The 23,952-nt window shown below is 39.1% G+C and overlaps 1 protein-coding gene and 1 pseudogene across 1 annotated transcript; one reads left to right on the plus strand and one right to left on the minus strand.

Annotated features, from left to right (window-relative positions):
- Positions 1 to 242: 242 nt before the first annotated feature.
- Positions 243 to 921, plus strand: LOC123801162 (methylsterol monooxygenase 1 pseudogene; annotated as a pseudogene).
- Positions 922 to 18,505: 17,584 nt separating this feature from the next.
- KBTBD7 (kelch repeat and BTB domain containing 7) lies at positions 18,506 to 22,008 on the minus strand. Its single transcript, XM_045811070.2, has one exon. It carries the CDS (start codon positions 21,635 to 21,637, stop codon positions 19,598 to 19,600), a length of 2,040 nt encoding a protein of 679 aa, XP_045667026.1. The 5' UTR covers positions 21,638 to 22,008; the 3' UTR covers positions 18,506 to 19,597.
- Between the last annotated feature and the right edge of the window lie 1,944 nt (positions 22,009 to 23,952).

Here is a 23,952-nt window from a genome sequence, read left to right on the forward strand (position 1 = left end):
CAAATGAAAGTATTAGCATCTTTAGTTCAGCATCCTTGGCTATGGAGTATGTAGATTCACTTTTACCTGAGAACCCTCTAGAAGAACAATTTAAAAATGTTTGAAACTATATGTTGAATAATTATATAAAGTTCCAGATTGCAACTTGGGGATCCTTGATAGTTCGTGAGGTCCTTTATTTCTTGTTCTGTTTACCTGAATTTTTGTTTCAATTCATACCTTCCATGAAAAAGTACAAAGTTCAAAAGGATAAACCAGAAACATGGAAAACCAGTGGAAATGCTTTAAAGTACTTCTCTTTAATCACTTTTGTATCCAGCCTCCTTTGATCTGTGGAACTTATTATTTTACAGAGTATTTTAATATACCTTATGATTGGGAAAGAATGCCAAGATGGTATATGCTTTTGGCAAGATGCTTTGGCTATGCAGTGGTTGAGGATACCTGGCACTGTTTCCTACATAGGCTCTTACATCACAAAAGAATATATAAATATATTCATAAAGTTCATCATGAGTTTCATGCTCTATTTGGAATGGAAGCTGAATATGCACATCCCTTGGAAACTCTGATTCTTGGAACTGGATTTTTTATTGGAATCATGCTTTTATGTAATCACGTCACTCTCCTTTGGGCGTGGGTGACTATTCATTTGATAGAAACTACGATGTCCATAGTGGTTATGACATTCCACTCAACTCTTTAAATCTGATCCCTTTCTATGCTATGCTGGTTCTTGGCATCATGATTTCCACCACAGGGAACTTCATCAGAAACTACGCTTCAACATTTACATGGTGAGATAGAATTTTCAGAATAGACTCTCAATTTGTTGCCTGCAATGAAAAGATGAAGAAGACTGAGAAAAAGACTGAATAAATATCTCATCTAAACCTTCCTGAAGATACACTTTCCTGAATTGGAGCGAGCAGCTAACATTGCTTCTGCAGAGCAGAAATAAACATGTGTCTTGGCTGCTAAGTGATACAAAGAACATTAACAATCTTTAATTATCTTTCTAGTGGGAACTTTCTCTACTTTACATAAAAGTTCTGTATGTGTAGAAAAAAGTAAATACATATTTAAGTACGATTTTCATGCGGAAGTTGTAAAGGCCATGTTGCTAACCGTACAGAAAGGTTTTAAGTAATGGAGGAAGTATTAACCTATGTCTTTCCCCCAGTAGTACCACAGGCCTGAGGTTGAAATTGGTCTTTAAAATCTTTTAAATATATAGTGGCCATTTCCGAAACTCTTAGTAGGGTGTTGGCCTCCTATTGAACTTTAAATATTTTTTAGAATTTGCCTAAACTCAAAGCAACATGGGTTGAATCATAACAATTGACAGTGTGAGTGAGTCTGCCAAATCAGGAATAGCCAGAGAACTTCACTCTTGTCCTGAGCCGACTGGTTTGGGGTGATTCTCTTTCTTTGGGAAATCTTTTGGGATTGCACTTTACTACAGGTATCTATAAATTAAGGCATTTCTGAATTGTAGTAAGTGGAATATTTTAGTCTAAAGGTTTTCAGGTTACTCGAATTTTTTTTTTAAATTGAGCTTTATTTCTGCTATTTACCCTTTCATTTTTGTATAACAAATTTTCATTATACTTTAAACTGTATCTTGAGATGTGAACTGACTTGCTGTATTTGCACTTTGAACTATTGAAATACTGTGATTTTTTTTGTCTGAAAGAAGAAAAGAAAAACGTTGCTAAGATAGAGTCAGAGAAATTACTGCCTGTGTTCTCTTCTAGGATTTTTATGGTTTCGGGTCTCACATTTAGGTCTTTTGTCCATTGTGAGTATATTTTGTGTGTGGTCTAAGAAAATAGTCCAGTTTCAATCTTTTGCATGTAGCTGTCTGGTTTTCCCACACCATTTATTGAAGAGACTTTTTTCCATTGCATATTTTGCCTCTTTAGTGAATGATTAATTGACCATAAAAGCGTGGGTTTATTTCTGAGCCTCTATTCTGTTCTATTGGTCTATGTCGATTTTTATGCCAGTACCATACTGTTTTGATTACTACAGCTTTGTAGTATATCTTGAAATATGGGATTGTGGTACCTTCATCTTTATTCTTCTTTTTTTCTTATTCAGGTTCTTTCATTGTTCTATACAAATTTTAAGATTATTTGTTCTAGTTCTGTGAAAAACGTTGTTGGTAGTTTGATAGCAATTGCATGAAATATGTACATTGATTTGTGTAAAATGGATATTTTAAAGATATTTGTTCTGCTAATCCATGCTCATGGAATATCTTTCCATTTGTTTGTGTCATCTTCAATTTCCTTCATCCGTGTTTTATGATTTTCAGAGCATAAATTTTTCACCTCCTTGGTTAAGTTTATTCCTATGTATTTTATTATTTTGGGTGCAACTATAAATGGGATTGTTCTTCCAATTTCTCTTTCTACTACTTCATTATTAGTGTTTACAAATGCAATGATTTCTGTATATTGATTTTGTATCCCAAGACCTTACTGACTTTTGTTTATTGGGAGATTTTTGATTACTGATTCAATTTAATTGCTGGTAATCTGTCTGTTCAGATTTTCTACTTTTTTCCTGATATAGTTTTGGGAGGTTACATGTTTCTAGGAATTTATCCATTGCTTCTAGGTTGTCCCATTTTTTGGCATATATTTTGTCATAATTAGCTCTTATAATCCTTTATTTTTCTGTAGTGTCGGTTATCATTTTTCTTTCATTTCTGATTTTGGGTTGTCTCTCTTTTTAAAAATTTTTATTAATTTTTTTTTTTTCTTTTGAGAGTGAGAGAGCACAAGCAGGGGGAGGGGCAGAGGGAGAGGGAGGAGGAGAATCTTAAGCAGGCTCTATGCCTAGTGCAGAGCCCAATGCAGGGCTCGATCTCATGGTGCTTAACCAACTGAGCCACCCAGGCATGCCCCCCCCCTTTTTTTGAGTGAGTCTTGCTAAATATTTATCAATTTTGTTGATCTTTTCAAAGAACCAGCTTCTGGTTTCATTGATCGTTTCATTTATTTTTTTAGTTTCTATTTCATTTATTTCTGCTCTAATCTTTATTGTTTCCTTCCTTCTACTGGTTTTGGGTTTTGTTTGTTCTTCTTTTTCTATCTCTTTTAGGTGTAAGGTTAGCTTGTTTATTTAGATTTTTCTTGCTTCTTGAAGTTGGCCGGTATTTCTATAAACTTCTGTCAGCTTTTGCTATATCCCAAAGAATCCAGACCATTGTGTTTTCATTTTCATTTGCTTTTATATATTTTTAATATATTTTTTAATTTTCTCTATGATTTTCTTGTTGACTCATTCATCTTTTAGTAGCACGTTTTTTAACCTCTGTGTATTTGTGTTCCTTCCAGATTTTTTCTTGTGGTTGATTTCTAGTTTCATAGCAGTGGTGTTGGAAAAGATGTACAGTATGACTTTGATTTTTTTCATTTGTTGAGACTTGTTTTGTGGCCTAATATGTGATCAGTCCTGGAGAATGTTCCTTGTGCATCTGAAAAGAATGTATTCTGCTGTTTCAGGATGGAATGTTCATACTATATCTATTAGATTCATCAGATCCAATGTGTCATTCAAAGTCACTGTTTCCTTTTTAATTTTCTGTCTGGATGATCCATTGATGTAGGTGGGGTGTTAAAGTCTCCTACTAATATGTTATTACTATCTGTTACTTCCTTTATGTTTGTTATTAACTGCTTTAAGTATTTGGGTGTTCCCATGTTGGGTGCATAAATATTTACAATTGTTATATCTCCTTGTTGGATTGTTCCCTTTATGATTATACAGTATCCTTTGTCTTGCTACAGGCTTTGTCATAATGTCTATTTTGTTGATATAAATATTACTATCCTGGCTTTCTTTTCACCTCCATTTGCATGATAAATGCTTTTCCATCCCTTCACTTTAAAAAAAAAAGATTTTGTTTATTTATTTATTTGACAGAGAGGTGAGAGAGAGCATTGAGCAGGGAGGAGCAGAGGAAAGGGGCAAGCAGACTCTGTGCTGAGCATGGAGACCAATGAAGGGCTCAATCCCATGACCTTGAGATCATGAACTGAGGTGAAATCAAGAGTCAGATGCTTAATAAACTGAGCCACCCAGGTGTCCCTCTATCTCTTCACTTTCAATCTGCATGTGTCTTTAGGTCTGAAACGAATCTCTTGTAGGCAGCATATGGGTTTTTTTCTTTCAGCACATCGAATATACCATGCTTCTCTTTTCTGGCATGCAATGTTTCCGCTGATAAATCAGCTGTTAGGCTACAGGGTTTCCCTTGTATATAACTGATTTCTTTTTTCTTGCTAGTTTGAAAATTCTCTCTATCACTACTTTTTGCCATTTTAATTACTATGTGTCTTGGTGTGGACCTCCTTGGGTTGATTTTGTTGGGTTCTGTGCCTCCTGGATCTGGAAGTCTTTTCCTTCCCCAGATTCAGCAAGTTTTCAGCTATTATTTGTTCAAATACATTTTCTGCCCCTCTTCTCTATCTTCTCCCTCTGGGATCCCTATAATGTGAATCTTACTATGCTTGATGGTGTCACTGAATTCCCTCAATCTATTTTCATTTTTTTATAATTCTTGTTTTCTCTCTCCTGTTCAGCTTGATTGCTTTCCATAGTGTATTTTAAATTTCAGTTATTGAGTTCTTTATCTCTGGTTCTTTTTTATGTTTTCTATCTCTTTGTTGAGGGTCTCACTGAGGTCCTCCACCCTTTTCTCAAATCCAGTGAGTATCTTTATGACCATTACTTTCTATCTGGAAAAAAATTTCTCTCAGGCATATTATTTATCTCTGTTTCATTTAGCTATCTTATTATTATTTTGTCCTGTTCTTTAATTTGGAACATAGTCCTCTGTCTCCTCATTTTATCGAATTCTCTGTATCTGCTTCTATGTATTAGAAAAGTCAGTTATGTCTCCTCTTGCAAATAGTGACTTTATGAAAAAGAGATCCTGCCATTCCCTGCAGTACAATGTCCTCTGTTCACCAGAACCTGATACTTTAGGGGGTTTCTATGTGTGTTACATGCACAATACTGTTGTGGTTGAGCAGCATTTGCCTTAAGTCCAGTCATTTGCAATGGTTTTCTTTGCCTTTTGTGGGCAAGATTTCAGACCTGCATTGTTAGTGGTCCAGTCTAGGGCTGCCTTGGCCTTGTGTTGAGTCAGACAAGACATTTGCCAGAGCTACAGTAGCACTGAACTGCAGGGTGCTCTCTCTGTGTTATCCCTTGAGCAGCTCTTGTTGGTGGGTATGACCTGCAGTTAGACCAGATGTCTGCCTCCAGCCCACTGGTGGGACCTCGGTTAGATTTGTATGTGGGATTATCTTCTCTCCCCAAGGCAGGAGTCACTTTGGAATGGTGCTGGCCCTTGTCAGGGCTGTTTGCCCAATGCCAAGTTTGTGGCACTGCTTTGGATTGACTCCTGCCAAGGGCACGTTGGAGGGGAAGGTCTGCAGGAGAACACAAGGTCAAGACATGCAATTAGCAAGGTCCGTGCTGGTACTTTGAGGGAGGGGCCTTGCAGCCATCTGGGAAAACTCTCATAATGGCTGGGATGGAGGATGTGTGTGTGCAGGAGAACATGGGTGGTGGTGGGGCACAGTGTTACAAAGCTAGGTGAAAAGTGTTGGTGATGTGCTGGTTCCCACAGATGTCCATGTATCTAGGCTGAGGGGTGGGTGGGGGAGGAAAATGGCACCTGCCCACCAGTCAGATGTTTTTGGAGAAGTCTCCGAAAGTTCCAGGTGTTAAGCCACACTGATCATAAGAATTTCTGATGTTACAGAGTTATACTGTATGGTGACTAACATAATATAATAAAACATTAAAATAAAAAAAAAGAATTTCTGATGTTAGTCCCCTCTGGTTTTCAAAGCCAAAGGTTTTAGGGATTTGTCTTTCCAGTGTGAGCCCCTATGCCTGGGGGACCTGGTGGCAGTTTGCTCCTCTCCCCTCTTTTCACCTAGTGGCATCCCTCCCTCTCAGAGACTGTGGCTCCTAGACACATCTCTTCCCTTCTTACTCTCTTCAGTGTGGTCTTTTTTCTACATTTAACTGTGGAGAGACTGTTCTGCCAGTCTGACCCAGTCTTTGGGTCATTTTCTGGGTTATTGATACTGATGGGGGTGTTATTTAGGTGTCTTCAAGGGACAAGGTAAGTCTAGGATCCTCCATTTCACCATCCTCCTCAGAAGTCTCCGTGAAGTTCATCCTTTTAAAGTTTACAATTTACTCATTTTTACTATAGTCATGATATAAAAACTAGATATCTAGGGGTGTCTGGGCTAAGTGTATGACTCTTGTTTCAGCTCAGGTCTTAATCTAAGGGTCATGAGCTCAATCCCCGTGTTGGGCTCTGTGCTGGCTGTGCAGCCTACTTAAAATTAAACCAAAAACAACTAGATATCTAAACTATTTAGATGTTGTACAACAATCACCACAAATTTCAAAATATTTTCATTGCCCCCTGAAACTCCATACTAATTATTAGCAATGAATATCCATTTCCTCCTGACCCTCCATATGCCCAGCCCCTGTGTCTTCAGTAACCACCATTCTCCTTTCTGTCTCCATGGTTTTGCTTATTCTGGATATTTCATTTAAATGGAATTACATGGGGGTGCCTGGGTGACTCAGTTGGTTAAGCATCTGCCTTTGGCTTAGGTGATGATCCTGGGGTCCTGGGATCGAGCCCCACATTAGGCTCCCTGCTCAGCAGAGAGTCTGCTTGTCCCTCTCCCTCTGCCCCTCCCCCTGCTTGTGTTCTCTCTTCTAACAAATAAATAAAATCTTTTAAAAAAATAAATGGAATCATACAATATGTGTCCACTGTGTCTGGCTTCTTTAGCTTAACATAATGTTCTCAATGTTCATCCATGTCATAACGTGTATCAGAACTCTGTTTCTACTTATGGCCAAATAATACTCCATGGTGTTGATCTTGGCATTTTTTCATCCATTTATCACTTAATGGGCATTTGTTTTTTTTCTACTTTTTGTCAGTTATGAATAATGCTTCTATGAACATTTGTGTACCAGTTTTTTCTACATATATGTTTTCAATTCTCTTGGATATATACCTAAAAGTGATATGTTGGGTCATATGGTAACTCTATGTTTAACTTTTTGAGGAACTGCAAATGGTTTTCCAAAGCAACTGCACCATTTTAATTTTTTTTAGTTTAAAAATTATTATTAAAAAAAGATTTTCTTTATTTTAGAGAGAGAGAAAGAGAATATGAGCAGGGGGATGGGCAGAGGGAGAAGGAGAGAATCTCAAGCCAACTCCACACTGAGCCTGACACGGGGTTTGATCTCACAACCCTGAGATCATGACCTGAGCCAGAATCAGGATTTGGATGCTTAACCGAGTCACCCAGGCACCCCAGCAACTACACCATTTTAGATTCTCACCAGCAGTTATGAGGATTTCATTTTTTCCATGTCCTTCCCAGCTCTTGTTATTTTCAAGTTTTTTGTTGTTGCTATTTATTTCATTTTGTTTTTTTTTTTTGAAGAACTTATTTTTAAGTAATCTTCACCCCCAAAGTGGGGCTTGAACCCACAATCCTGAGATCAGAAGTCACAAGCCCCGCAGACGCTGCCAGCCAGGCAGGCGTCCCTCATTTTGTTTTTGATTCTAGCAATCCATGTGGGTGTGAAGTGGTTTTGATTTACATTTCCTTTAATGACTGTTGATGTTGAGCGTATTTTCTTGTGCTTGTTGGCACTTGTATAGCTTCTTTGGAGAAATTCTTTCTCCGTTTTCAATTGGGTTGTTTGTACTTTTATTACTAAATTGTGTAAGTTCTTTACATGTAGTAGACACAAGTATCTTATCAAATACATAATTTGCCAATATTTTCTCCCTTTACATTGTCTTCTCATTTTACTGATGGTATCATATGAAGCACAAATTTTAATTTTTATTAAGACCCATTTATTTATTTTTTCCTTTTGTTTTGTCACTGACTTTTTTTTTTTTCCAACAAAAGCCCTGTATGTCAAGCTTTTTTCATAGAGTGTACTCTGAAATAGGTCAAATAAAGACAAGTGCTGATAATGGGGCTTTTAGAAGAGCCATGAGAGAAGCAAATCTCTGGGGATAGGGCTTTTAGGGATCTCCAAATCCATTATGTCTCCTCCAGTGGCTGCTAAACCGCTAGTTTTTACAGGCACCGTAGTTGTGAAGCTGTTGAATTTTAAGGCTCCCATAAAGCTGAGGTGAGAAGGATGGGATTAGGGCATGTTAAAATGTCACAAGGCTTACTGCTCTTACCAAGATTCATCTGTTTTTCTTGAATGAACACTTCTTGGCCTTTAGTTAATTTCCATAGTTCTAATAAATTTATTTTAAGAGTTTTTGCTAGTGTTTTCCTTGCTTTTATGGAGGGGAAGATTTTGGGGGGATTGTTACTACGCCATTTGGAATGTCTACATCTAGAAGTGAATTACTGATGTACAGAAAACTTCGGCAGATCTCAAGAGAGTTATACTGGATGAAAAAAATCTCAAAAGGTTACATACCATATGATGCCATTTATACGACATTCTTTAAATTAAAAAACTACAGATATGGATTACAGACTAGGTTTGGCAAGGGTTAGGGAAGTGAGGAGGGAAAAGGCTGTGCTTATAAAAGCATAGCAATTATGAAAGTCCTAGATGGCATCTTCTTCCAATAGGAGGCTTTTTAATCTACACTGAAAATCTGTTGCTTAGTGTAGCCAGCTTCATTAATGATCTTAGCCAGATCTGAATCACTGGCTGCAGCTTCTCCATCAGCACTTGCTGCCTCACCTTGCACCTTGCACTTTCACGTTATGGAGAAGCCTTCTTTCTTTAAACCTCATGAACCAACTTCTGCTGGTTTCCAGCTTTTCTGCAGCTTCCTCACCTCTCTCAGCCTTCCTAGAATTACACAGAGTTAGGGCCTTGCTCTAGTTTAGGCTTTGTCTTAAGAGAATGTTGTGGCTGGCTTGATTCTCTATCCAAACCACTCAAACTTCCTCCATCTCAACAATAAAGCTGTTTCACTTTCTTATCATTTGTTGTGTTCCCTGGAGTAGCACCTTTTATTTCCTTCAGGAACTTTTCCTTTGCATTCACAACTAGGCTGTTTGGTGCAAGATGCCTCGTTTTGGGGCTGTTTTGGCTCTTGACATGCCTTCCTTGCTGTACTTAATGATAATGAGCTCCAGCTTTTCATTTAAAGTGAGAGACATGCAAATCTTTCTTTCACTTGAAGACCTAGGGACACTATAGGGTTATTAAATGGTCTAATTTCAATATTGCTGTATCTCAGGGAATAGGGAGACCCAAGGAGAGGAAGAGAGACAGGGAAACAGCAGATCAGTGGATGTCAGAATACATAAAACTTTTATTCATTAAGCTTGCCATCTTTTATTTCATTTTTTTGAGAGAGAGAGAGGGCACACAGTGGGAGAGGCAGAGGGAGAGGGAGAGGGAGAGAGAGAATCTTAAGCAGGCTCCACACCCAGGGCAGAGTCTGACGCGGGTCTTGATCCCACAACCCTAAGGTAATGACCTGAGCAGAAATCAAGAGTTGGTGCTTAAATGACTGAGCCACCCAGGTGCCCTTAAGCTTGCCATCTTATATGGGTATGGTTTGTGGTACCCCAGAATAATTACTATAGTAACTTAAAAGATCACTGATTATAGACCATCATAACAAATATAATCATGAAAATTTGGAAATATTTACCAAAATGTGACACAGAAACATAAAGTGAGCAAATGCTGTTGGAAAAATGATGCCAATAGACTGGCTCAATGCAGGAGTGTCAAAAGCTTTCAATTTGTAAAGACAAAAACCAAAAAAACAAAAAAACCCAACACAATATCTACGAAGTGCAATAAAACAAAGCACAGTAAATCCAGGTGTGCCTGTATTACAAAACTATAATAATTATAACAGTATGTCACTGGCATAAATAGAGACACATACATCAGTAGAACATAATAGAGAGCCCAGAAATAAACTCTTGCATATAAGGTCAGTCAATATTTGACAAGGAAGTCAAGAACGGCCAATGAGGAAAGAATAGTTTCCAACAAATTTTGCTGAGAAAACTGGACAACCACATAGAGAAAAACTAATAGGACCCTTAGCTTACAGAGATCTTATTTTAAACACTTTGTTGTGCCTCACCTTTCTCCAAATGTTCTGAGTCTCCTGACAAGCAATTCAGTTGGCTGATTCCAGCTTTCCATCCTGTCTCTTCTCTTGAACATTTACAGAGCCAGCAGACAGTCAACATGGGACAAAGAAAGGACCTGAGTTCCTAGAAAATCAGAAACTGACTAAATTAAAAGTTCTTGACATTTCAGAGACCACAAGCATTAAATCATATGGCTATTTTAGTTTTGATTCGAGCTGTAATTCAAAAGTTCATGATGAGAAATGTGTAGACTTTTTGATATAAATTTATTGCATTTTGAAATAAGGTGACAATCATATCTTTAAATCTGAACCTTGATACTGTGCAAATTGATTCAAATTTAGACTGTTTTATTGCTTCTCACACTTACATTCAAACGGTATTCAGTGAGTACACAGAAGTAGTATTTGAGAAAGTGCACTTTATCGTTACCTTGACATATTTAATATCATAACTGTGAATTTTAATATAAGAAAACTTTGAAATTTATTAAGTTAGCTCAATGCCCTGATTCGAGATTATTGAAGTATATCTGTACTGAAATGATCAAAATATAATACTAAAAATAGTATACTATAAATAGTATAAATACCAAATATAATATTAAAAATAAAAGCATAATGTAACACTAAAATAATACTGTGCATTTTATTTTTTAAAGATATTTTATTTATTTATTTTTGAGAGAGAGAGAGAGATTGAGAACGAGCAGGGGGCGGGGGAAGGGAAAGAGGAAGAAGCAGACTTCCCTCTGAGCAGGGAACCCGATGTGGGACTCAATCCCAGGACCCTGAGATCATGACCCAAGCCGAACGCAGATGCTTAACAGACTGAGCCACCCAGGTTCCCCTAAAGTTCTTCAGGTTTAAATAAGAAAAGTGGGCTCTAGTATTCTATTACTCTAAAGGACAAAAAATCAAGAATCACCTAGTGATCAAGAACAATATACAGAAATTCAAGCTATTTAAGGATTATTCTTAAAATAAAAATTTTAGTACTATATCTTATATTGTTAAGATCTAGGACATACTCAGTCCTATTTTACAGTAACACCTCCAGTCTTAAATTTTTTTTCAACTCTGTTCAGGGCACTTTGATTGGTGTTATGAGAGATATAAAGATGAAGTAGACCCTATCCCTACAAGAAGGAACCTGTAAAGTTTAACTCAGGAAGCTTACCAGTGATTAGACACTCTCTCCTCCAAGCCACTCCCTTTCTTTCAGCGGAAAACCTTGCATCCTAACTCTAAGAAGGAGCTAACAACTTCATCTCTAGCTCAATGAGCCTCCCTTTCTCCCACCAGGTTTGGAAGAAGAAGGGTCGTGGCTCCTGTTCCAGTATGATCCTGACCCTTGAGCTTGGGTCCGTCTCCTCCCTTCCCCTGAGCTTCTGGGCCCAGGCTCCTCATTATTCTCTCAATGGATTTTTGCCTGAGCCTCTGAAAGTGTTGAAGGCTCAAAGCAACGAGAAACACAACCTCCTTCACTAGGTACTGTCCATTCCCTTCCAAAGAGTAGCCCACACCTGCCCTTCCACTTCCTCACATCTTACCATGTGAGGGAAGATAGAGTACTGCTGACATTGTGTTAGTTTTCCTGATGCATGTCCCACATTCTGCATTTGGCTGATCGCTTCCTCACAGAGGTTTTACTTCGTCCTTCTGGTGGGTCTCTCCTGTAAAATGGAAGTTTGTTCTAATGGCTTAAGTAGATTCAGGACGAACATTTTTGGCAGCACAATTTTTATAAAGACATGACGTTTTTTGTTGTCATGTTACAAGAAGGGCTGTGAGGCTTGAACTTGCTTGTGCCCTTTCGTGGCTAGATAAACCCTATTTGGCAGATGGCTAATTAAAGCTTCATTTCACTCATTCTAATTCATTCTTTCTAGGCTTCTGCCCCCAAGCAAATCTTCAGATTGAAACTTCTTTGCAAAATACCACCAATGACCTTCCAAGGGCCAAATCGTTTCTGTGGTGTGACCCAGTTGGCCATACCCTGAAAATGACACAGGGAAGAGGTGTTACTGAATTGATTACTGTTGTGGGAGCCTGGGGTTCAATCCAGCAAGGGACCATCTGAGGATCCATACAGAATGCATTTCAGAGCTGCCTCTTTCTTAAAGTTGGGATCCTGCAGCACATATCTACCAATTCCCATTCTCTCTTGCTTAAGGACTGCCCTGGGGGCATTAACTTCCCCTTGAACTCTCGTGCTGTTGCAAGAGCATTGCCCAAGAGAATGATCTTTCAGAGAAAGCCTCAAGCCAGAAAAGCAAAGTGGTCTGTTATCGTGGTCTGGGAGTGTCTGCCATCGCTGCAGCTGAAATCAGAGGTTGTTGTGACATGGGACGCCACATGCATCTCCTAGTGTCTCCAAATCTGATCTGACACCTAGATTCTCAAACTCATTGACAGCACTATCCACTTAGTCAACCGTGACAGAGTCAGCTAATTGCCCCTCTTCATTCTCCTCTTTTTCCTCTTAGTACTAGTGAGAGTTGTCAGCCATAGGTTCCCAGAGAAGAGGGGAGTGGGAAAGAGCTTAGGACTTCAGGGAGAGAACCCTGATACTCTGAAGGCTTAATTTCTGCCAATACTAGAAATACTTGTCTTGGCTGAGACGGAATTGAATAACAAGGATGTGACGTGTGTGTGTGTGTGTGTTTGTGTGTGTGTGTGTGTGTGTGTGTGTGTGTGTGTGTGTGTGTTAAAGGCATCTCAGGGGCACATTTGTTTGTGAAAAATCATTATTTAGGATTACATGGAATTTAACTTTTGGGTGTGAATTTATTGTGGAAGGAGGATTAGGGAGATTTGAAACAACCATCACGGCAATAAAGCCTGCATGGTGTTGTGAATTGTCTGCATTTGAATACAGGAAGCCTGGACATGGCTATATTAAAATATATTAGCTTACTAGTCTATTTAGTAATAGAACACTGAGTTCAGCTGGTCACAGAGCTACCTCTCTAAGGACTATCTCTCAGTCCACCTTGCAGCTGGGTATGGTGGTATGATTAAATTCCCCCCAGTGGAAAAATTATGTAAAAGTCCATTGAAAAAGGAATTTTTTGCATTTTCTCTCTTTCCCCTTTCCTGCAGGATGCAACATAGATATAATTCTGGTAAGTATGCTTTGCCTATGGGAATGAGGATGACTTAACTAGGAGCTGGGGGAAAAACGATACAGGAACCTGGGCTCATGAAGCATCTTACTGGGCAGAACCACCTTGCCAGCATGTGACTGCTCACTTCTGGACTCAATGGAGAGAAACACGTTTCCATCTTTTATCTTAGGGTCTCTTTGGCACAGAAGTTTGGCTTACACACAAACACAATAGCTAAGCAAGAATCTTGGGAAATAGCCTATAGTCCTTCCTTTCTCATATACCCTACAGTTCCCTCATCCCCAAACATAGAATTACAGGTCGAACTCAATCTCTTCAACCTCTCATGTCTGCTCCTTCCTCATCAAGCCCACAGCTACTGACTCTCCTGAGGACTGCATCATCTCACTGGACTCCAACAGCATTCCTTTAACTGTTCTTGCCCCCACAGTCTTGCGCTGTCAATACAGTCAAAAGACGAATCTCAAGAAAACAAATTCAATTGTGTCAAGTCCCTCCTTAAAAATTCTCAGTGAATTCACACTGTATGCAAAAACAGTCAACTCCTTGGCACGGCACATTAAATTTCCAAGATCTGATGCTAAACAACATTGCCAGCTTGTTCCCATTCCCAACCTCCCCTCCTATGCTGGATCCAATCAAAACAACATACATGCTGTCACTTGGACATTCCCATCATTGGAACTCTGTCTCTACAGGAACTATGATTCCTTATTGAGGTTATTTCCTCATCGGTCATTTCCTCATCAGTCTTCCTCAACATTCCTGTCCCCCGACTTCATTGGTTACAAGTGACCATCTATAAGTGGCTAACCAGAGTCCTAGGTCCTCCAGGAATTATCTGCCAGAGATATCAGAAAATATTGCCTCTTTCCATTGGGGTTTCCAGCCTGGTAGGATGTGGGTCTTGGGTGTCCTGGTAATCATTTTGGCTGCCATGTCATAAAATCTAGCCTGACTAATGGTATAGCAGAGATTGCCATTTATACAATATCTTTCCTCGGCATTTTACAAGAAGGAACCTGTAAAGTTTAACTCAATACATGTTGACCCAGAATAAAGACTACCTTTCCCAGGCATTCTTGCAGTTAGGTGTGGCTATATGGTTAAGACCTGGCCAGTGTCATGTGACTGGAAGTGATGTACACACTTGTGTCCTTTTCTTCCCCTTCCTTCCTTATATAGTTCTCCCTCATGGACATGAGTGTGAACCAGCTTGGACCATGTGGACCAGAACACTATAGGGATAGCAGAAAGCCTGTTCTCAGGTGACTTTCTAGATGAGGGGAGACATAACAGATGGTGGATTTATCTGAGAATCTTCTATCTTATTAAAACAACTATAGGGTCTCCACATACATACAATCACACACAGATCATAACTAATGCATAAGATGAGAGGAAAACATCACCCCTGGTATCTTCTCTACACAAAGACAGCCATAAGGACATGGAGACTCTGACCAGAACTGTGCCTTGAAGTGAGAGCCATTGCTATTTGCTAGTTACCCCAGAATTAAGGAATAGTTTTCTCCCCCACCATTATGGTGGTTTCAAGCATCTATAATTGCTTTGGAGGTGAGACTCTAAAAGGTTGATCCCATTGGAGAGGTGACTGTCCAGAGTAGGAATGGTTACTGAGAAAATATGTCTCAAAATGGGGGAAATGGTATGCAACAATGTCTGTCCCTTACTCTCCCTGTGTCTTAGACCATGGTTATTCCATAAGGTTAAAGAAGCAAGGAACTGCAGCTGATGGAATAGATAACGGGTAACAGAATGGCTCAGAGTCAGAGAAAGGGCATGAAACCTATTGCCTATCTGGTACTCTAAGACTTGGCAATTTCTGTACACACTGTTTTTTCTTCTTCACTAAACAAACAAAAATAAAAAAAACCCAAAAAACTGGTTTGTATATATTTAACCATCTTGATGGGTCTAAATATAGCTTATCAATTCTCTTAGGATCACTAGTCACATTTTCTAGGAACAATTTTGCTTAATACTTTCCTGCTTTATCATATTTGCTATAATGAATATTCTCTTAAAGTTAATTGTAATGATGAAAAGGCGTTTAAGATGTGTGTGAGATCTGATGCGAGGACAGAGGCAAAGTAAAACACCTAAGAAGCACACAACTTAAAATGATTCCAACAGTTCAAATGTAAGCACATTAGAGATGTCCACATTCTGGCTACCACACTTTAGGATTTCAAAGACAAACTTTCTTTTAAAATTTAGTGGACTGATAGAGAGCTGCAAACTTTTCATATTTCCAGCTTATGAACATTAAAACAAATTCAATTAAATAATTTTAGTTTACGACTCATTTGTCATGTTTTATACATTTTCCTCATGTCAGCCCAATTTGCAAAAATGACGTCAGGCAAAGCACCGGTTCCTAGTTTAATGAGCAGTGAGCAGCAAATTGATTATATTGTAAATAGATTCCTTATGGTTAAATGCCCTTTTCCAACCACCTGTTGAGCTGGTCATTATGAGATAAAGAACTCTCGCCACTTCAGTGTATGTCTAACAAACAGCTGTGATGTTGGCAGTTTGAAACATCTGGAACCTGTATTTTGCTTTGCATTCTCATTATACAGTCTTCCTAGACAGTAATCATATGCATTACACATATGCATAACTCTTCAAGTTTCAAAGATTTGAAATAGATTAGCTCATTTGATAAATTTTTTTGATTCATTTCTTTAAATCACATTTAGTTACATAACTATTCTTGTGTTAATCATCAAGGAGAAATTTGAACTGCAAAAATGTCAACTTTGTCTCAGTTCTGAGGTACCCCTTCATATTCACATCCCTTTCAGATGGTAAATGTATATTATTTATTTAGCTCTATTTTAGGAATGACATAATAACACTCTTCTCCCTCTTATAAACATTTGAGCAATATGCCTTGTGAAAAAAGGTGAATTCCTTTTTGTAGAGTGTTCTTGGGACTCTGTCATAAGTATTCTTATCCTGGGTGTGTGGAAGAACTTCAGAAGTGTCATAACACCCTTGAAATTATAAAAACATGAACATATACATTTTTCTGGGGAATGAGTCAAAAGCTTTCATCAGATTCTCAATAAGATCCAGGTACAAAACAGAAAAAACATTGCAACTACAGAAGAAGAGAACTATAAATTTAATTCTAAACCCAAATTAAGCAAGTTATTTGCGAAATTAGTCTTTCATCCTTCTGAAAATGCCAATAACACTTATCATTTGAATTGTATAAGTATTTAAAATAATTTGGGTTCTCTGAGCTTTTCAGACTACAGGCACAAAGATACAAAAAAACAATTAAGATCCTTCTAAATCCTACACAAAGATAGCCTCGCAAACAATATTATATTGAGTATTTGCTAAAAGGTGTGTCAATTAATTGTAAAACTGAGACAAAGCTGCTTTCCTGTCAAGAAAGGATTTCAACATTGCTGGTTGTGTCACTCACTGCACAAGCAAGGGTTTTATACATTTAGCAGAAATGCTAATTAAGAGGTCAGAAGGCCTGGGTTCCAGTGCCATTTTTATTTGTAACTAACCATATACAAATCACTTATCTATAAAATAATGGTTAACATCTATCCCCTAATTCACAAATATATCATGAAACCAAAGTCTTCCCCAAAAAACTTCTTTTTAAACCACGACATTACTGTTAGTTAGCTTATACTTAACTAAAGGATGAAAACGACAAATTGCAGAATTTGTCTTTTATCAATCAGTTAAATACTGTAATTCTGCAGATGGATAATCTGGTTGAGATCAGCACTGTTCTATTTCAATCTTACAAAACAAAAAGCTATCGACAAGAAGTTACTGGAGAAGAAAGGGTGGCCAAAAAATAACACTATTAAGAAATCGCCTTCTAAGTTGAGACCAGTGCTTTTAATATCCCTGATATCAAATGGAACAAAAGTTAGCCTTAGGCCACTAAAGCGTATTTACTGTTTTGAGGGAACACGTTCTTAAGAACACATTGCTAGAGCAAGAATCTTATTTCATTAGAAATAATGTTAAACAGGAATGTCTTATGGACTCTTCAGATGCCCAATCAAAATGGCTAAGAAAACATGTGTGTGTGTGTGTGTGTGTGTGTGTGTGTGTGTGTGTGTGTGTGTGTTTAATCCTTTTGTCTCTCCCTCTTTTTTTTCATTCAAAATTCAGTTCCCTATTCTGGGGCACACTCCTCGGTACTCTGATGTGGTGTAAGAAGTGTTAGCATTCAGTCACTAGAGAATAAACATATAAGAGGAATTAACATTTTGAACAAAGATGCAAAAAGAGGATTCTAAGCTGGTATAGAAAAACGTATAGACTATAAGCATCTGTATATGTACGCCATTTATCATGGATATGTATTGTGACAATCGTATGTATTAACAGACCCTTAAAAGGTAAGCACCTCCATTTCTCTGTATTTAACAATATCAATTTTGTGTGATTTAGTTTCTAGTTCTGGACTTTCCCTTACTTTATGGTGACAAACAAACAAAAAAGACAAAAAACAAAGACTGGAGCATGGTTCACAGAGAAATACAGAACAGATACAAATATCCTAATAAAATAACCATGTATACCATTGCTAGGGAAATATTTTAGAGGAAACATACTTTCACTATTGGCCCCAAATGCCATCATCCACTTAGGTTCTTTAACTGTCAATTTTTAATACAAAAATAACTCTGATGGTTTCTCTCATCTATGGAACATAAGAACTAGGATAATCGGTAGGAGAAGAAAGGGATGAAGAAAGGGGGGGTAACCAGAAGGGGGAACGAAGCATGAAAGACTATGGACTCTGAGAAACAAACTGAGGGCTTCAGGGCGAGGGGGGTGGGGGAATGGGATAGGCTGGTGATGGGTAGTAGGGAGGGCACGTATTGCACGGTGCACTGGGTGTTACACGCAACTAACGAATCATCGAACTTTACATCAAAAACCAAGGATGTACTGTATGGTGACTAACATAATATAATAAAAAAATATTATTATTAAAAACAAAAAACAAACAAAAACAAAAATAACTCTGAGATGATAATCATAGACAGTGACTTACAAAACTTGACAAAACATTTTAATGCTACACAAAACAGTTCCATACACAGCTTGAAGTTTTAAAGTTCTCTGCTGGCACTTGATTTGATAGTTGATAGACGCAGTAACTACTGATCTCAATAAATACCACTTTTAGCTTAAATTTATTTTCAAAACCAGTATTACCTCACAAAAACAGTAAAGAATAAACCACTTCCTGCTGAAGAATCCTCTAAGATGAACACCAAAACTATACAGCCCAAATATTTTAGGAAAGCATATAAATTTTGTAAGACTAGGCATGACCAATAGATAAAAATTTACATTACTCAATCATATCCAGTGAAAAAAAGGATTTTTCCTTTGATTCAATGAAGCATGTATAAGGTATAGATGAAATATATGGTCTTACAAAGCAAGTTACTTTTTTTTTTTTTTTTTTTTGGTTTAGAAGGGTGTTTAATCGGTGACACTACTAGAATGGATGATTTTTAAAATAGAAAAATGGTCACATTTAGCAACTACACGTTATATTCCAAAATTAAAAGTGAAATTTCTTTTAAAGCAGTAGAATCCTGATTTTTTTTTTTTTTACTTTCAGTGAGCTCTTAAGACGATTCTGCACATTATCAAAATGAAATCCCATTTTATATCATATATATGTATCCAAATTTTTTTCTTTGCAGAAGGGGAGAAAACCAAACCAAATTTAACAAACTACACTAACTTATAATACTAAAAACTGGCTAGTTCAAAATTTGGGAAATCTACTACTTTCATTATTCTGAAGGAAAATATAAACCTTCAGAACCCTACCAACAATTTCTAGTCCAATTTTCTACTATAAAAATTGAAAAGTTAAATTCTTTGTGGCACTAAATAGAATTAAAAAGTTAACAGAAGACTAAAGTAGATAATCAAAATATAAAGAGTGTATCTAACCAAAACAATCCACTGGTGCAACAAATACTTGAACAATGAAAAAAACCACCAAGCATTCTAATCAATTATATAGTTCATTTTTGCATATTTTAATCTCGACTTTTAGCACAGTAAATTATTGTATAGGTTGATTTCATGGACTGTTTAAATTTTGTAACATTACATTAGTAATTCAAACATTACCCTTTCTAAACCAAATCTGCAGTCCTAATCAACATTTTTCTTTTTTCAGGAAAAGGAAATCTTTTAAAGATACATTCCATAGCAGTAGAAACATTTTAGTGCTTCAAAATATTTACAAAGAACCCTGCTGATCCTGTGCATTTCGCTGAGGTGCCACCTGCACCCAGACTTCATCATCAGAAAAAGAACTTGAACTTCCTGACTCTGAGTCCAGCTCACTGAATCCATCTAAGTCCCATTCAGTACTAGACTCACTCCGTGCATCATCTTCCTCAGTGATGAAACTCTGTCCAGGTTCGAGGCAGGAAGGATAAACACGAGCACAGAGGCAAATAAAGCCAGAGTCAAACTGCAAAAGACCTAACATGGTACCTATATTAATCCACTGGTCTTCCCTAGTATCGTATTCATAAACAGTCACCCGGTTTTTTTTCCATTGAGGGGTGGTAGAAGTGATGAGGAGCAACTTTTGGCCATGATTGACAATCTGGTAGTTGTGGGTCTCTGAGTCCAAGGGAATATTACTAATCCGCCTCCATTCTCCCCTGGCTGGGTTATAGACCTTCATGACGGGGATGTCACAGATACAATAGATCTCATCATTGAAGACACAGGCTTCTTGAAAGTCACTACGTTTAAGAGAAGCACAGTTCAGCCACGTATTATGACTAGGATCATAATAGAGCATGCGCTTACTGTTCACAGCATAAAGATAGTTCTGAACCACTATTAGTTCAAAGGAATAGAAGGAATGGGGTACAGGAGCCACCAATGCCCACTGATTCCTTTGAACACTGTAGCATTCCACTTCCTTCAGTTTAACGCCGGTGATCGGGTCTCGCCCGCCCAAGATGTAGATGTAGCCGTTGAGGTAGGCCACATCCATGCCCTCCCGACACAGCAGGCGGTCGGCGAGCTGCTGCCAGCTATTCTGGGCTGGCTTATACACCCACAGGTCCTTCCTGGGCTGAGCGGCCAGGTAGATGTCATGGTCTGGAGACACACAGACAGCTGAGGAGGTGATAGTCTTAGTGTGAGCCAAGCTGGTTAAAGGGGATGGCATTGTGTAAATGTCCCCTGAGTATGGGTCATAGCAGAGAAAGGGATCTCTGGGATGTCCAAAGAAGATCACCATCTCCTTGGCACACATACCCAGTCTCTGCGGTGGATTTTCTGCTGTGGGTACAACAGAGCTGTTGCTGCTATCTGGCTTTGGTACCAGAGACTTGTACAACTTGTCACCATAGCGCATCTGCAGGGCCCCTTCAATAAGGTCCAGACAGTACTTCTTCACAATGGGCTTGGTCAGCAGCCCTTCCAGGTAATCCTGATCTTCATCTCTGAAGTGCGTCCAGCGGACACACTTGAAGACTTCCGCAGCGCTGGGACCCCGCTCCTTAGGAGCTGCCTCCAACCACTGCACTGCCACATGACACACGGTCCGCTCACTCTCGATGTCTAGACTATCCAGACGCAGGACAGCCAGTAGCTGAGCCAAGCTCAAATCTGCCAGACTCTCCTCCCTTATTGAACCCATTCGGCTGAGCTGCTTGAAATTGTGGGCTATAAAGGACTGGGCCTGCGATCGCAGCTTGTGATGGTCGAAGGCGTCGGCAAACTTGAGGATGGCGGTGCAGTTGGCCAGGTCAAGGCGGCGGGCTAGGAAGGAGGCACAGGCTTCTCGCACATACTCGAGCTGTAACATGTCAGACGCCGCGTAAAGGCGTTGCACGTTGGCCTCACTTAGTGACACTCGACCGGTGTAGCAGTAGTCGACTAGCACTTCGAACGACTCGGCATCCACATCGTGCATGGTCACACTCGCCTGCTGGCTCTCGTACATGCCACCGGTGAACATGCTCTTGAAGTAGGGACACGCGGCAGCCAGCACGTTACGGTTGCAGGAAAAAAGGCGGCCAGTGCCCGGCCCGCTGCCAGGCGTCACCACCTCGATGGTCACATCACATAACAGCCGCGCGTCGTAGAAGGACTTCAGCTGTGCCAGGAGGGCTGCAGAATGAGCCGTGTCCTTCAGCTCCTCCGGGCCCGTGAAAAAAGCCGAAACAGAAGGCTTGGAAATTCTCTTGGGTCGTCTCCCGCCGCGGGGACTGGCCAAGCGGCGAGAGCGCGGAGCTTCTTCCCGGGACTGCATAGTGGAGATGGCGGCGGGGTACGAGGGCGCGAATGGGTGCAAGGACCGGGCTCTGGCTCCTCCTCGCCCTTTTCTCGCTGACGCTAGATCGCGGCGTCCCTGAATAGACTGCAGGGGCCGCACTTACTCAACTCAGCCCTGCGTCGCGGTGCCGCCTCCCTTTATCGCGTAGACAGTGTCTGACTCACCCTCTTCCAGTTCCGCGCCCTTTCTCGCCTCAGCTCGTTTACAGGACCCGCTGGACGGAACCGAGAGAGCCGCCACTGCCGCGCTGGCAAGACCGGTAGGCGTCCAAGAGAACTACGACTCCCAGGCTGCCTTTCGCGCCTCGAGGCATGCCGGGGCCCTCCAGACTCAAGGGGATAAGCCGACGGACAGAAGCCGCTATGCATGTTGGGAGTAGTAGTTTGAGTAATATCGCGAGGTTTCCTGGGCGGACTGTTTTAGCTAACAGAATTTGAAAGCGTTAATTTTCTTGGATTTGTTGGTTTGGAGGATTGGCTTTGAAGTTCCAGGGTAAAATCGCCGTCTTAGTATTCGTTAATTGTGAGACTTCTCTCAGACTTTTCCCTCTTTGTGAAGAAGTGGGGATAATAATTTTCATGGGATTGTGTGAGAATGGAATAAGTTGCAGAGGACATAGGGCACTTCAATAAGTATTTGTTGATTAGAATAATTACATGGTTACACCGTGCCTAGAATATAAAGATTCAATCTTGGTTAGCTTTTAAAAAAATATTTAAATTTATTTATTTAAATTTAAAATTATTTAAATTTATTTTTTTTAAAAAAAGGTACCCACAACATGTGAGACCATGAGCAATTTCTGCAAGAAAACTTCCAGTTTTTAATGTTGCTTCTTTTGAAGGGTTCTGAAGGTTATTACAATATTTTCAATACTAAACGATATCCATGGGTTCATTAGGATGTCTTAGAGAAAGATGAGGTCCTAGGGAACAGCATTTATAGGTGGCCTCAAAAAAGCAGATCAGGGGTATTACACAGGTGGGTCTCGACATCTCACCAAATCAATACTTCCTCCAGCGGAGCAAGATTATTTTCATAAGCTCTCAATATGAGTGTTTTCGAGTCGTCTAATACTGCTCATTTGACTACTTTTCCAAAAATCAATCGAAGGCTATAGAGTTGTCTTTATCAAGGAGTTTAAAAGGGAGTTTTAAAATATGTAAACACACAGACCTTGTACAAAAGCACAAGATCCTCAAAACTCTGTATTCAAGCATGCCCTAATATTTTGAATTAATATAGTTCAATCTATCCTTTACAAAAGTGTTTATATATGTACTGGTCAATATTCTTAGTTAAATCATCAAAATCAAGTGCTTAGAGATTGGGTTTTGTTTTTTTTTTAAAGGGAACTTTTACTTAAAAAAGCAGGTTGCTCTTGCCACTAGCTTATCATGCATTACCATAACTTAATGAAATCTTCAGTATTACATTGATGGGTGAATAACACATGCCGGGAGAATAACTCAAATTGTTTTGCTCTCTTGTCCTATTAGCTGAAGAACTTCTACTGGAAATATTTCGGGATAGAGACATTAAGTAGGGCTCTGGGCTCCAGTATCTCCTCTGTTAGGGCTGTTGGGTATCCCTTAGATATACTTGAGAGAATGAGGTCATTAGTAACACTGATTGCTTTCTCACCTACGCTAACACAGCTGGGGGAAAAGCAATTACAATTTTTTTATATGGGTAAAATATACAGTAGTTACCATTTTAAACAATTCTTTGAGAGTACATTTCTGGCATTAACTACATTCACGTTGTTTTGCAACCATCACCACCACCCATCTCCACAGCTCTTTTCATCTTGCAGAACTGAAGCTTTGTACTCATTCACAGTAACTCTCCTTTCCTCTTTCCCCCACCCCCTAGTAACCACCAATTTTACCTTCTCTGAATTTGACTACCTTAGGTAATACATATCAGTTCAGTGATTGATTTTTAACTTCCTTATATCTGCCCTCTGTTAGTTGGTTTAGATTACTTTTTACACAATCCAAAGTATTTAGCAGGCACCGTGCCCTAAGGTCTAGAGCAGTGCTGCCACGAACTTTGTGATGCTGCAAACTTTTCTCTCTGTGCTGATAAGGTAGCTGGAAGCCACAGGTAGCTCTTGAGTACTTCAGATGTGGCTAGTGCAACTGAGGAATTGAATTTAACATTTTAGAAACCCAGCATTGGTATCACTGCAATTAAGTGGGAAGAGGAAAGTCTGTTCAACAAATGGTGTTGAACAACCAGTTCACAATGTAAAAAAAAGAAAAAAAAAGAACTTTGACCCTTAGCTT

Source organism: Ursus americanus, chromosome 10 (genome assembly GCF_024610735.1).
Source record: "Ursus americanus isolate L20-20 chromosome 10, mUrsAme1.1.p, whole genome shotgun sequence".
Classification (NCBI taxonomy): domain Eukaryota; kingdom Metazoa; phylum Chordata; class Mammalia; order Carnivora; family Ursidae; genus Ursus; species Ursus americanus.